The sequence below is a fragment of the Microcaecilia unicolor genome, chromosome 2, assembly GCF_901765095.1.
Source record: "Microcaecilia unicolor chromosome 2, aMicUni1.1, whole genome shotgun sequence".
Classification (NCBI taxonomy): Eukaryota; Metazoa; Chordata; class Amphibia; order Gymnophiona; family Siphonopidae; genus Microcaecilia; species Microcaecilia unicolor.
In genome coordinates, this window is record NC_044032.1 from 133,167,971 (window position 1) to 133,182,095 (window position 14,125).

Sequence of the window (14,125 nt, forward strand, 5' to 3'; positions counted from 1 at the left end):
TGAGAGAGGCCTGGTTTCTATTCACCTGACAAGCAGTCAGGGCTGGAGTAGATCAGTACCTCCCTGACTCTAGGTGGAGCTCTGTTTTCATCCCTTATGTTTGAGGGATAGGTGTGCCCTCTTGTTTTTTTTGTCTTGTCCATCTTTATATGGCCCTACTGGGGCCAGCTCAGAGGACAGGGGTGAAAGTAAGCAGGAAAACAGCAGGGAAAAAACTAGGACAGCAGACCTGCATTCAGTGGGAGACTCCCGCTTTTGCAGGTCATCTCTTGCACACTTGCTGGGGATCCAAGATCTCCCAATTAACAGCTTCCCCTACCATCAGCTGCAGGAGATGTGTTAATAAGACATTATCTCCTGTTGTCCTGGGACCAGTCTCAGGATAAGAGTTGCACATCTCACAGCTCTTATCACAAGGCTTAAATTCTCCCTCTCAAAGATTGGGCCTCCTTGGTAGCTCTGAGACAGCACACACTCTTAGGTGCTCTTCATGTAACTCTGTAGATTTCACAGAGCGTTACAAACCCATATGTTATCTAGAATCTAATTATGCTTACATTATCAATTTAAAAAATAAAAACAACATAGTCTTAAAACGAATTTGATGAGCTTCTATATAAGTTTTATACAACAAATATACTTTTTATATGAAAAATCTTTGTAGATGCTTTCATTTGTATTTAAAACATCCACATTAAGAAGTGTTTTTTAAAAATTTACAAACCAGTCAATCAAGCTTGCAACTGACTGATTTTTCAGAAATGCAGAATTTTGAAGAACACTACAGCAAAGTTTTACCTAAAGAGCCGTTCATATGATGTGGTTCCATTCCACTCAATGCACTCATAGGGCCATCTGAACCTGGCCCCATTGGAAACTGTAAAAAATAAAGAGCATGGGATCATGGTAAAACATTTATATTACAAATTGCATACATGCAAATAATGTTAATGAGGGAGACAAAGCAAAAGTCTAAGGGGGCCTTTTACTAAAGCATGGTAAGTGCAAAGCCTGAGTGGTAACTGGTGGGAGTGCTCCCAGCATATTCCCATAGAGGAACATAAGAATAGTCTTATTGGGTCAGACCAATGGTCCATCTAGCCCAGTATTCTGCTTCCAACAGTGGCCAATCCAGGTCACAAGTACCTGGCAGAAACCCAATTAGTGGTAGTATTCCATGCTACCAATCCCAGGGTAAGCAGTGGTTTCCCCCATGGACTTTTCTTCTAGGAACTTGTCCAAACCTTTTTAAAACCGCTACCTGCTGTTAAACCACATCCTCCGGCAATGAGTTCCAGAGCTCAACTATTCTTTGAGTGAACAAATATTTCCTTCTATTTGTTATAAAGGTATTTCTAAGCAATTTCATTGAGTGTCCCCTGGTCTTTGTACTTTTTGAAAGAGTGAAATATCGATTTACTTTTACCCATTCTAAACCACTCAGGATTTTGTGGACCTCAGTCATATCCCCCCTCAGCTGTCTCTTTTCCAAGCAGGTGCATGTGTTTGGATTCAGTGGACACAGAAAAAGGTATGCCGTAAGTTTAACCACCTCTTACTGAGAGATCAGTGTGACTGCTGTACTGATCAGTGGATTCCCTGATAGTGGATTCAATCAGAGCACTCACGTTGGCTAGTCCCAATCTAGATATATTGTAAATAGCTATTAACTGCTAGAGATGTATATAATCTGAAAACTATTTAATTCAGCAAGAAAGTTATAATCTGCACAGCGTTTCAGTCTGCTAGATCAGGACCTGGAATTTCCAGGTTTTTAATATCCTGTCTTGGTCTTTTGTAAAGCAGATATAAGGTGAGAGACAAAATCCTAAAACGGTGGTTTTCAATTCAAAATAGGGGTTGAGGATGGCTCTTCTGGGTTCCTAGGTGGCCCTAACACAGTATGGATTTGGTCTTAACCTTTGTTTTAAGAATGTTAGGCCATATGCAACGAGTTTTAGAACACAGAAATCAAACACAGCTCAGATTTAAATTTGAGGATTGAACTGCATATAACACAAATGTAACTCCCATAGATTCAGTTTACAGTTAAATGGCCTACTTAGAAATAAAGGGCCAGGCACCACAGCCCTAACATCTAATCTTAGCATTATACTTGGAGTCAGTATTTTAACTCTGGAACTAAAGAAAAATCTGCCCTGTGTCTAACTGCAGTACAGTAATGTCCATTAAATACATATACATAAGTATTTAAACTAATCTGTCACAGTGCCACTAAGGCATTCTGCCAATTGGCAGATTAATCCAGTGCCTGTTAAAGTGTAAATCACAATCTACTAGTGGGTCCAGAAGTGCTATAGTTGACTCACTAGATCAGGGATGACTTTAAACATTATGGATACAATGTTTAGAGATTAATTCTCGGCTGTATTTTCAAAGGGATTTTGCCATTTAACAAAGGAGTTTGGAAGCCAGATCAAAGTCTTTGAAGAATTACAGGGCTTGAGGAGCTAAATTTAGCCTCCTAGGTTAATTAGGTGATTAAATTTAGCTGCACACGTTTGGTGCAGATCTTGGGGCAAGGAAGGATTGGCAAAGGAAGTCGACTAGTGTTCAATTTCAGCATTATTCAGCTATCTTATGTGTAGGGATATCAGGTTTAAATCTCATTGACTATGCCTATGCCTTGACTTAGTGAAACCCTCTTCCAACTTCTGAGCCCCCTTTTTTAAGTAAATGTCCTTCTCCTCTGCAGTCCCCAATTTGTCAAATCAACATCCTTGGAATCATTTTCCAATTATTATATCAACTGTCATGGAAGTCATTAATATCACTCTCCTCTCTAGCAACTCCCAATGTTTCAGATCAACCCTTCGGCAATTTCCAGTGGCCCCTTTCTCTCCCCAACAGCTCCCAATGGTTGAGGACCGTTTCTTGAATGCCTGCCCTTCCCACAGGTTTCTCTCTCATTTTGTGCAGGTCTCAGTGTAATGGTTGGCAGCTGGTCATGGGTGGGTGTGTATATTCTACTTGCCCTAACCATGTCATATTCCGAATGACCTCTGCCAGCTGGACATGACATCATCTATTTAACTATTGGGAACTGTGGCTACCTGGGCAAGTCTGTCTTAGTGATCAAGGCTCCAGGGGTAGGAGGGGTACATTTTTCAAAGAACCGCTCAGCAGTGACAGAACTACCTAGATTACAGCTGGCACAATTGACGTTAGAATAATTTTCAGATACAGCTTCTGGGTTGTGGCTGAAAATTATCCTAAAGCTCTCTGGTTATCTGGCCTGCGCAGTATCTCTTTGTAAATTTACCTTTATGAATGTAAAAACTGAGCATGGTCAGATAAGTCTTTTTTTCAATTATCCTAAATTAACCCAGTCCAGACTCTGATACAATTCTGGAAACTATAAAGGGTTTACATGCTGTACAGAAGAATATGTAACAAGTCAGCCATACATTAGGTCTGTTCGGCCCAGGAGGCACTGCATTCATTAACGTATACATGTTCTCGCCAGAGTTTGTTGAATCTGAAATAAAGCAAGATTCAACATGTTAATATTCCATTGTTTCATATGGTTTCAAAGACACTGAGAATCAACTAAATGCAATTTCCTTTTTTTGTCACGATAAACATTTCCTGAAAATTAATTTTAGTAACAAAAGGGGTAAACATTATGCCATTTTATTTTAGAGACATTGTCACAGGAGATGTCAGGATTATTGGTTAATTGTTTATCAGTTTTCATGGATTGTCACACAATTTGTGGCTTTCTACCCATATAACGCAGTTGAGAGAGGTTTTCTTATTTGCAGAGTGCAACAAACAGTGCTGTAGCCTTGGAAGTGCATGTATGAAAATTTATGCACAAAACCATATCACTGTGGGTCATTCCCCCCCCCCCCTCCCCGGGCAAGATTCAACTTAAATATATTCTTTGCTTAGGAAATCACTGTGCCAGGAGTTGAAGATTTGCAGCTCAGAAATGTTTCAGAAACAATGCCTTCATTCCGACCCCTGTCTTTTTCCACAGTTCTGAAATAAGCGAGTTTGCAAAAGCTGACTATGAAAAATTGAAGAAAATATGTTGCAGCATAAATACATAGAGATTTATGTATAAACTTAAATGAGTGTTTAGTTTATTGGGTTGTACAAATGCAATAAAACGTAAGGGCAATTTGTTAGCAATCTTTAGTTAGTGATCAAGCTTTTCTTAGCATGACTTTCTCTTGGTTATGAAAAAAAACAACATCTCCTGCACAACAAGAGCTGCTAAACAGGAAGAAATAACAAGAGTTTGCACATCTCAAGGGAGCTTACATATTAATATTTGCCTGAATATAACATTAGCAAATCTGCACATCTGAAACTATTCACCAGGAATATGATGGTGAATGAGACTTCTCCATTCACCAGGGCTGGAACCTTGGGGTCTGGAAACTGAGTCTAACCTTTGACTATCGTCCACAGCACCTACTTCAACATTATTCTGCCCCAAGCATCTTTGAACAGGCTTATTCTGACTCTGACTGGGATGTATGTGAGAGGCAAGGGAATAATTATGCTCTGTGACTTCAAAAACGTATGGTTCGACCCACCCCTCCTGGACATGGCTGTTTTAAGGGAGTGAGGGCTCTTCAGTCCTGGTTATTGAACTTGGGAAAAGATGGATGTTGAAACTACTCTGGGTATAGAGAAGACTGCAAGTACTGGAAAAGCAGGGGCTGGTTATGAGTCCACTCCAGAACAGGTTGCACCAGCTCCTCTAAATGTGTAGGAGTCAGGTCCTGGATGAAGTTTTTGACGCAATGCAGAAACTGATTGCAACTGACTGGAGCTGTAGATGATCCTGAAGAGGTCTCACGTTCTTTCCACACATTGGTAGTGTATACTTTTATGTACATATACTATCAGTAAGCATATGCTTGTATGAGTACAGTGCTATTTTCCTGCAGAAAAGTGTTATAAAATTATGCTCATATTATATTAAACACTCAACTGAGTAGAAGGAACATATGATACACAAGATGATGTACATCACATTTGATTATTAGAAAAAGAGATGTGATGAAATGAAAACATCTGTGAAATACCGAAAAATTCACCAATAGAAATAGAGAACTAAGGGGAACTTTTACTAAGCTGCGGTAAAAAGTGGCCTTAGTGCAACCTTCGTAGGTTTTCATGCGTGCTAAAGCCATTTTTACTGCAGCAATAAAATGGCCAATTCTCCATTTTCTGCATTAATGGCTACGTGCGCGTGTGAAAGTTAAAAACAATACTGCATTAGCACTTACCGACACTTATTTTGTAGGTGGTAAAGGCTCACGTGGTAATTCTGCCTTAATCAGAGCACGGTAACATAGCTGCTCTAATTGATCAGTGCAGAAACGCCCATTCTCCACCCCTCAAACACATCCCTTCACACAAAAATATAAAACATTTTTTTGGCATGCACTTAGCCTGTGCTGATTTGGAATGTATCGCAGGATACCTGAGCCTGTCCCGCAGTATGCCATTTTAAGCTGTGGTAAGCGTGCGCTAGTGCTTACCGCAGAAAGTAAAAGGGCCCCTAAGACCTATATCAGTAGAGCAGATCATAGACATTACAAATTAGAGCACTACGAAAAAAAAATGATGCTGTTTCACCTCTGCCCAGTCTTAAGATTTCGGAACCCGTGTATCACTTAATTATTGTAGGTCTGGGGACATAAAGACTTACTACATGCTCAACCTACACTTTCAAGCAAGTCGATGAGGACAGTACATTCACATTCATAGTTCTAAATTTCTGTGCATCAACAAATAATTTTTTTCCTTCCACTGGAGAACCAAGAAACCTCCAGAACACTGTTCAACTTATGCACGTGAATTATCATAATTAATGTAAACAAAGGTACCTGTACTTGTACTATAAAAAGCTGAAGCCTTGAAGATAGACTTTGTTATGTTATTCATAATTTAGGCCTGTTGTGCATAAACCCATCATGCTGTAAAGGAAAACATTCAGAATATGGTCTTCAGCAATCATGAAGTAAGGAAGAGAAAGGTATACTGCTGCCAAAATATACATTAGTTTCTGGTAATGTGTTTTATGCTGCTAAATACAGGTGAGCCCTTTTCATACCTGCTGGACTGGGCATGATGGGAGTTCCTGGTGGTCCACCACTTCCTGGAGGCCCCTGAAAGAGAAATGAATAAAATACTCAATGAAAGAAAATAAACATGGCAATCACAACTGCTGAATGCTAAGTCAAAATGCTGAGGACCCCCGAAGGTTCTTTGGCAAATTACTAAAGAGGGCTTTAATCTAGGGCCATCAGTCATGGGTAGACAAAGCCCTTGGGTAACATTAAACACTTTTAGGGAAATGGCAAGAGCAACATCTGCAATGCTATGTATAATATACTAATGCTCAAAGTATGGGAAATAGAGTCTCAGATCCAGAGGCAGTCATAGAAGACACCAAACTGGATTTAGTGTCAGTCATGAAGACGTGGTATCTAAAAACCTATGATGGGATATAGTTTTACTGAGTTACAAGCTATTCAGGAAAGAAGGGTAGAAAGAAAGAGAGAGAGGAGGAGGCGTGCCCTATATAAAAAAATATATTAAAACAAAGAACTACAGGGCTTACAAGGTAAGGAGGAGGTGCCGTAGCGAATTAGAAAGAGGAAAAAGAGCATCTTTTTATATTGGCTTGATATACAGATTTCCTTCATAGGTGGAATAAATGGACAGAGATTTAATTGAAGGCATTCACAAAGTTAATATGAAGGGAGGAGCTACTGCTAGGTGAATTCAATCTGATGGATACCGATCGGGACATCCAGGGGTGGTGCCGTCTAGAAGCAGGGAGATCTCAGATTCTCTGCAGAAGCAACTGTTCTGGTAGCAGAGTCCACATAGGAGGGGGCAATATAGGACCTGATGCTTACAAATATGGAGTGTGCTTCTGGTGTACCAGGTGATCACCTGTGATGGTCTGGTTCAGTATTAGAGCACAGGCAGTGATGGTTCATCAAAGGGCAAGGGATTTAGCAAATCTAGCCCTTAGTATGTCCTAATAGGGATGTGCGGCCAGGAAAATTTTGTTTTGTGTCGTTTCCAGGAATGTTTCTTTTGGGGGCCAACTTTTCTGCTTAAGTGAGCAGAGAATTCTTTTTGATATTTAGGCATTCACATTCGACTGTCACTAGACCCCGGTCAGATATATAGATTGAATATAAACTTCTACATGACAGAAAAACGCAGATGGAGCACTGGGCACACTTGCCTCTGTCTCTGAAAGGCAAAATTAATTTATTTCGTATCATCATTTTTAGTGGGGGTTTTTTTGGAGCTTGATAAACTGCAAATAGATCCAAAAAACTGACTGTGCTGCAGAGGTTCTACCAGTACGCCTTTTACATAGAGATCTCAAAGATGCTGAAGACGCCAATTAGTAAATTCTGTTGGTCTGGGAAGAAACCAAAACTGCGTTGGAACTACATCATAGGCACCTGGAGAGAAGGAGAGTTAGGTATCCCTTATATGAAATAGTATAATAATACTTGTTTATTATCCTGCTTATTTTCGAAAGAGAAGGCCGTCCATCTCACAAGTCCGGCGAAATCGGCATAATCGAAAGCTGATTTTGGCCGGCCTCAACTGCAGTCCGTTGCAGGAGCGGCTAAAGTTTAAGGGGGTGTGTTGGAGGCATAGCGAAGGCGGGACGGGGGCGTGGTTAACACATGGCTGCCCTCGGCCAATAATGGAAAAAAGAAGGCCGGCCCTGACGAGCATTTGGCCGGTTTTACTTGGTCCATTTATTTTTAGGACCAAGCCTCCAAAAGGTGCCCCAACTCACCAGATGACCACCGGAGGGAATCGGGGATGATTTCCCCGTACTCCCCCAGTGGTCACCAACCCCCTCCCACCCTAAAAAAAACAACAAAAAAACCACAACATTTTTTGCCAGCCTCAAATATCATACCCAGCTCCATGACAGCAGTATGCAGGTCCCTGGAGCAGTTTTAGGGGGTACTGCAGTGCACTTCAGGCAGGCGGAACCAGGCCCATCCCCCCCTACCTGTTACACGTGTGGTGGTAAATGAGAGCCCTCCAAAACCCACCCGAAACCCACTGTACCCACATGTAGGTGCCCCCCCTTCACCCATAAGAGCTATGGTAGTGGTGTACAGTTGTGGGGAGTAGGTTTTAGGGGGAATTTAGGGGGCTTAGCACCCAAGGTAAGGGAGCTATGCACCTGGGACCTATTAATGAAGTCCACTGCAGTGCCCCCTAGGGTGCCCGGTTGGTGTCCTGGCATGTCAGGGGGACCAGTGCACTACAAATGCTGGCCCCTCCCATGACCAAATGCCTTGGATTTGGCCGGGTTTGAGATGGCCAGTATTGGTTTCCATTATCGGCGAAAACCAATGCCGGCCATCTCAAACCCAGCCATCTCTGACATTTGGCCGGCCCCAACCGTATTATCGAAACAAAAGATGGCTGGCCATCTTGTTTCAATAATACGGTTCAGGACACCTCTTTACGGCGCCGGCCTTAGAGATGGCTGCCCATATAGATGGCCGGCGCCGTTCGATTATGCCCCTCCACGTCACCTTAGGGATTGGGGGGGTTTACATTGTATACTGACATCTCCTTCGAATGGGATTTCTTTCAGCCTCTGCACCCTCTTTATCTCTTTCTTACGTGTGTGTCTCTGCCATCCCAGCTAAATGTTAACATTGCTTATTGCTGTGCCCTTTGTGACACTTGTGGAGGGACCTGTTGCGAATATGGAGCCGAGACCCCACTAGCAGTTTGCTCCTGCCTTTTGTGAGGAATGTGGATTTTCATCCCGGACTAGATAATGTGGTATTTCAGAGATGGAAATCTCAGGGCATTTTACTTTTGGAGCATTTGACGTGAGAATATAGTTCTTTACTGTCTTATGCAGATTTGTAGCAATGGTTCTCTTCTGTCCTAGCTGCCTATATGCCAATTTTGCACTACTTTGCTGGTTTGCCCCAGATTAGTAGTCATTTCAGAGAATTTTTGGAAGGCGACACGGCAGACCAAATCTCCATCTCTTGGTTTAAGAAGGAGTTAGTTAAGAAATAGCCTTTACAAAATTATACTTCTCTGCTGGAGGCTTGGAATAGAGATATAGACAGACATATGACATCAATTGACCAAAATACGTTTAAATCAATACTGGCTTTAATGCATAACGCTGATCTAAAAGATTATTTTTCAAAGAAGCAAGCTTTTCATGCGGGTTGTGCAAACACCCCTCAATGTTTGAAATGTAAAGCTCAAGATAATACCTTTTTCATGGCATATGGCAGTGTAGGCGAATAAAAAACGTTTTGGGTGGCTCTTTTTACATATATGCAGCGCCAACATCCCTTACAACAGTCTGAGGAGGGGATTATTTTTAATAAGAGCTTGTTATTTGGGGCTCCGTGTTGAGATGAATACAGTTTTTCTGAGAAAGGCTTATGTAGTGGGGAAGAAATGCATATTAAACAGGAATCACCTCCCACGTTCTGGTATTGGAGAAATAGGCTCCATGCCCTGATATTGTGGGAGTCATATGTAGCTAGGACTCACCCCAAGAGACAAAAACAATTTTTGTCTATTTGGGAACCTTATTTGTACTCAATATCTTCCAAAGCGGGAAGTCAAGTTTCAACACCTTTCAAGGCCATTCTAGGGTGCCTTTATAAACACTAGGGGAGAGGGGTAGTGGAGTAAGGGGATTATAGTTCATTAGTATGTTCAAGGTCATCAGAGTCCAGACCTCGAGCCATATAAGGTTATTATTAGATGATGAAGTAATTGTTTAAAGGGAAAAGGTGGGTATTTATGGGAGGGAGAAGGGATTTTAATGTTTGTCCTGCAATATGTTTCACCTCTTTGTTATGCAACTGCTGCACTTGTTATAATTCAATAAAAATATTCTTTAATGATAAAGGGACTGTTTTAGAGTTTTTGATGGCATCAGTGCAGAGCACAGCTAATAGTCACAGGAAACCTCAGTTTACAGTTTAATTCCCTGATCTCTGATTTATGGGTCCTTGAACCAATTAGGAGGCTAGACGGTTAATTAGAGCATCTCTATCAGCCAGTAATTAGCTCTTAGAAATAGTCTACTTAGGTCTATAGAAGGGAACCTACTACTACTACTAATAAAAACCCTATCAGCATAGCCTGGCATATAACTAACAATCATAGGGGACTTCAGTTTACATATGTCTACTCCATTAGCAACTTAATTAAGAAATCACCAATAATAAGGTGCAGGCAGCATTCCAGTAGTGAGATGAAGGCTATCCAGTCTTTTGCACTGAGTGTAACATGTTGATTATTTCCCTGTCAGTGCAATCAGCTAATACTCCAGATCAGATCCCTGGAGGCTAGAGCATCAGACTTGAAGGAGCTGAGGCAGACAAATAGGTATATACAGGAGGCCTAGAGGGACATAGGAGACAAGTCTCACCTCCAGTCTGGCAACCCCTGGCAACCAGTCAGTCGATATTGTGTATCTGGATTTTCAAAAGCCATTTGACAAAATACCTCATGAAAGACTCCAGAGGAATTTGGACAACGTAATTCAAGGTTATTAAATTGCAAGAGGATTGTGAAAAATTACAAGAGGACCTTACAAGACTGGGAGACTGGGCATCCAAATGGCAGATGATGTTTAATGTGAGCAAGTGCAAAAGAGAAATCCGAATTATAGCTACATAATGCAAGGTTCCACATTAGGAGTCACCAACTAGGAAAGGGATCTTGGCATCATCGTTGATGATACGTTGAAACCCTCTGCTCAGTGTGAAGCAGCGGATAAGAAAACAAATAGAAGCTACAGGTGGCTCAGAGAGAGACTCTACCTACTAAAAGGCAGGTGGTCAGGGGTTCAAATCCCACTTGTTTTCCACTATTTCTGGGATAAGCAGTATAGAATGTTTTGTATTTTTTTGGGATCTTGCCAGGTATTTGTGACCTGGATTGGCCACTGTTGGAAACAGGATGCTGCTGCGCTTGATGGACCTTCAGTCTGTCCCAGTATAGCAATACTTATATATTTATGTACTTATGTGCTGAAATGGAACAGAAAGATCACCTGGATTACTTTGTGCCTCTCCAAAGTGATGCTCTTATCACTTTGGAGAGGCACAAAGTAATCCTGTAGCTAGGACCTGCCCTCCAGGGGACATAATATCCTCTCATACTGTGGATGTATCTCCAGGGCCTTCTGCCCAGGAGGGAAGGGTTAGGATGACCACTGTAGTTGGAGATTCGAACATTAGGCATGTAGATAGTTGGGTGGCTGGTGGATGTGAAGATCACTTGGCCAGATGCCTGCCTAGCTGCTGCAAAGGTGGTGGATCTCACACATCACCTAGATAAGATTTTAGACAGTGCTGGGGAGCAGCAGGCTGTCTTGGTATATGTAGGTACCAACAACATAGGGAAATGTGGGAGGGAGGTTCTGGAAGCCAATTTAGGCTCTTAGGTACAAAGTTAAAATCCAGAACATCTAGGGTAGCATTTTTGGAAGTGCTCTACATTCCACATGCAGGACCCAAGAGACAGGCAGATATCTGGAGTCTCAATGCATGAATGAGGTGATGGTGCAAGGAGGAGGGTTTTAGATTTGTTAGGAAGTTGGCAACATTCTGGGGAAGAGGGGAGCCGAATCCAGAAGGATGGGCTTCACCTTTTAAAAAGAGATAGAGCAACTTTTAAACTAGAAACTGGTGGAAGGACGTCAGTAGCTCTAAAGTGCATGGTTTGGAACAAGGTATCTTTGAAGAATATCGCTAAAACAGGGAACAGAGGGGATCCTGATAGTGAGGTTGCAATAAAGGCAGGGCTTTTTTTTGAGGGTGTACTTGGGGGTACTGAGTACCGGCACCTTTTCCATTGTCTGCTAAAATTGACCCACGGAACCCAAGTTTTAATGGTTGAGCTCAGGCTCTACACACCAATTCTGTCTTGTCATAGATTCTATGACTGGTTGCAAGGGGCCTGGCTATTATGGGGTGGGTCTCTCAGTGATCACCCCATTCCTGAAGGGTGGCCTAGCATTTGAGTACTGGCACTTTTTTTTGCTAGAAAAAACACACTGAATGAAGGCCATAGTACATGACGTGTCTTTAACTAAACAACAGACAGACTTGCAAATTATCACTGTCAACTGCTGAGCAAGTTGTTAATAGAAATAAAAAAGACATTGTTTAAAGTGTTTGTAAGCAAATGGTAGAAGCTTAATAAAATAAGATGGGAGAGTTAGTAATATTTTAGATGTTCCATTGTTTAAACTGATCTATTTGGATGAGTATATCGACATTCCATTTTCTCTGTCGTAGGACTGAAGCTTTGGAATACCCTACCCTCAGAGGTAAGGTCTATGAAGAATATGTCTGACTTTAAGAAAGCCTTGAAAGTAGTTTTATTTCACTAACTGCTAGATGATGATTTCTATACTGGATATGCTGTCTATGTTTGATTCTGGATAATTTTATGATGTACTACTACTATTTATCTTTTCTACAGAACTGTATACTGAATATGTAAGAGACAGTCCCTGCTCAACAAAGCTTACAATCTAATTAAGACAGACAAACAGGACAAATAAGGGATAAGGGAATTACTAAAGGTGGGAATGATACAACAGACATGGGTACTGAACAAGTGAATAGGAGTTAGGAGCAGGGGCGTAGCCAGACACCCAAATTTGGGTGGGTCTGGGCCCAAGATGGGTGGGCAGAAGAATCCTACCCTGTCCCACAAGTGATTTGATCTCTCCCTCTCTCGCCTGCATTCCATATGGGCACTCTAACAACCCCCTCCCCCACATACCTTTTAAATAGCCGATTTTTCACTGGCAGCAAGCAGCAACTAATAAACACTGCTCATGTTGGCCCCTCAGCCTTCCCTCTGATGCAACTTCCTGTTTCCGCATAGGCAGAAATACATCAGAGGGAAGGCTGTGGGGCCGGTGTGAACAGTATGCATCAGTTGCTGCTCGCTGTAGGTGAAGATCTGCTATTTACAAGGTATCCAGGAGGTACAGTTGTTGAGAGTTTTCGGCTGGTGGGGCTTAGGGATCCCTGCCAGCCACATCACAGGTGTGCTGCTACTGGGTGGGCCTGAGCCCAAAGTGGGTGGGCCTGGGCCCACCCGGGTCCATCTTTGGCTACGCAACTGGTTAGGAGTTAAAAGCAGCCTCAAAAAGGTGGGCTTATGTTATGATGTCTATGTTATGCATTTTATCTTATGTTTATTTTATGTTTAAAATTATGATTGTATGTTGTTACCCGCTCAGGGCTGTAGATAATGTGGGCTACAAATTTTATTTAAAAAAATATATTAAAAATAAATAAATAAATAAATATACTGCACTTGGGCCCTTTTACAAAGCGTTGGTAAGCCCAACATAGCCGCCAGTGGCAGTTCCGCCTCGAGTGTGTGCCATTTCTGGCATGCTGGAAATTTTTAAAAATTTGATAGCATGGCACTAACCCGCGGTAATTGAGCAAAGCCGTGTGCTGCCCGGTTACTGTCGAGTTACTGCAGGAGCCCTTACTGCCACTTCAATGGGTGGTGATAAGTGCACCCCCCCCCCCCCCGCATGGCCACACGGTAAGATTAATCTTACTGCATGGCCACTTTTAAGGGGATTTTTACCCACTGCAGTAAAAAGGGCCTTAGCGAGTGGAAACAAATGGCCCCCACCACTACCATAGGGCCATTTTTCCCGTAGCTCAGTAAAAGGACTACTAAATGAAAAGTTAGATATAATAGGCATTACAGAGACCTGGTGGAAGGAAGATAACCAATGGGACACTGTCATAGCAGGGTACATATCAAACAGCAGTGATAGGGTGGATCGAACTGGTGGAAGGGTGGCATTATACATTAATGAGGACCTTGAATCAAATAGACTAAAGGTTCTGCAGGACACAAAAAACACCTTAGAATCCTTATGGATAGAAAATCCATGTGCAAAGGGGAAGAGAATAGTGATAGGGAGTACACTAAAAAATAAATAATATTAGATACCAAATAAGTAAAAATAAATACATAAATAAATAATTCTGGAAATATAACAAAAAAAGAAGGAGGATGTATAGACATAAGGAACTTATAGCTAACA

The 14,125-nt window shown here is 41.8% G+C and overlaps 1 protein-coding gene across 1 annotated transcript in view; it reads right to left on the minus strand.

Moving 5' to 3' along the window:
- Positions 1-14,125, minus strand: part of SSBP2 (single stranded DNA binding protein 2) — a 665,549-nt gene that overhangs the window by 75,749 nt on the left and 575,675 nt on the right. The window contains exons 12-14 of the mRNA XM_030193336.1: positions 6,098-6,152; positions 3,429-3,499; positions 799-877 (exon numbers count right to left, since the gene is read on the minus strand). Coding sequence (XP_030049196.1) covers positions 799-877; positions 3,429-3,499; positions 6,098-6,152 — 205 coding nt within the window. The remainder of the gene's footprint in view (positions 1-798; positions 878-3,428; positions 3,500-6,097; positions 6,153-14,125) is intronic.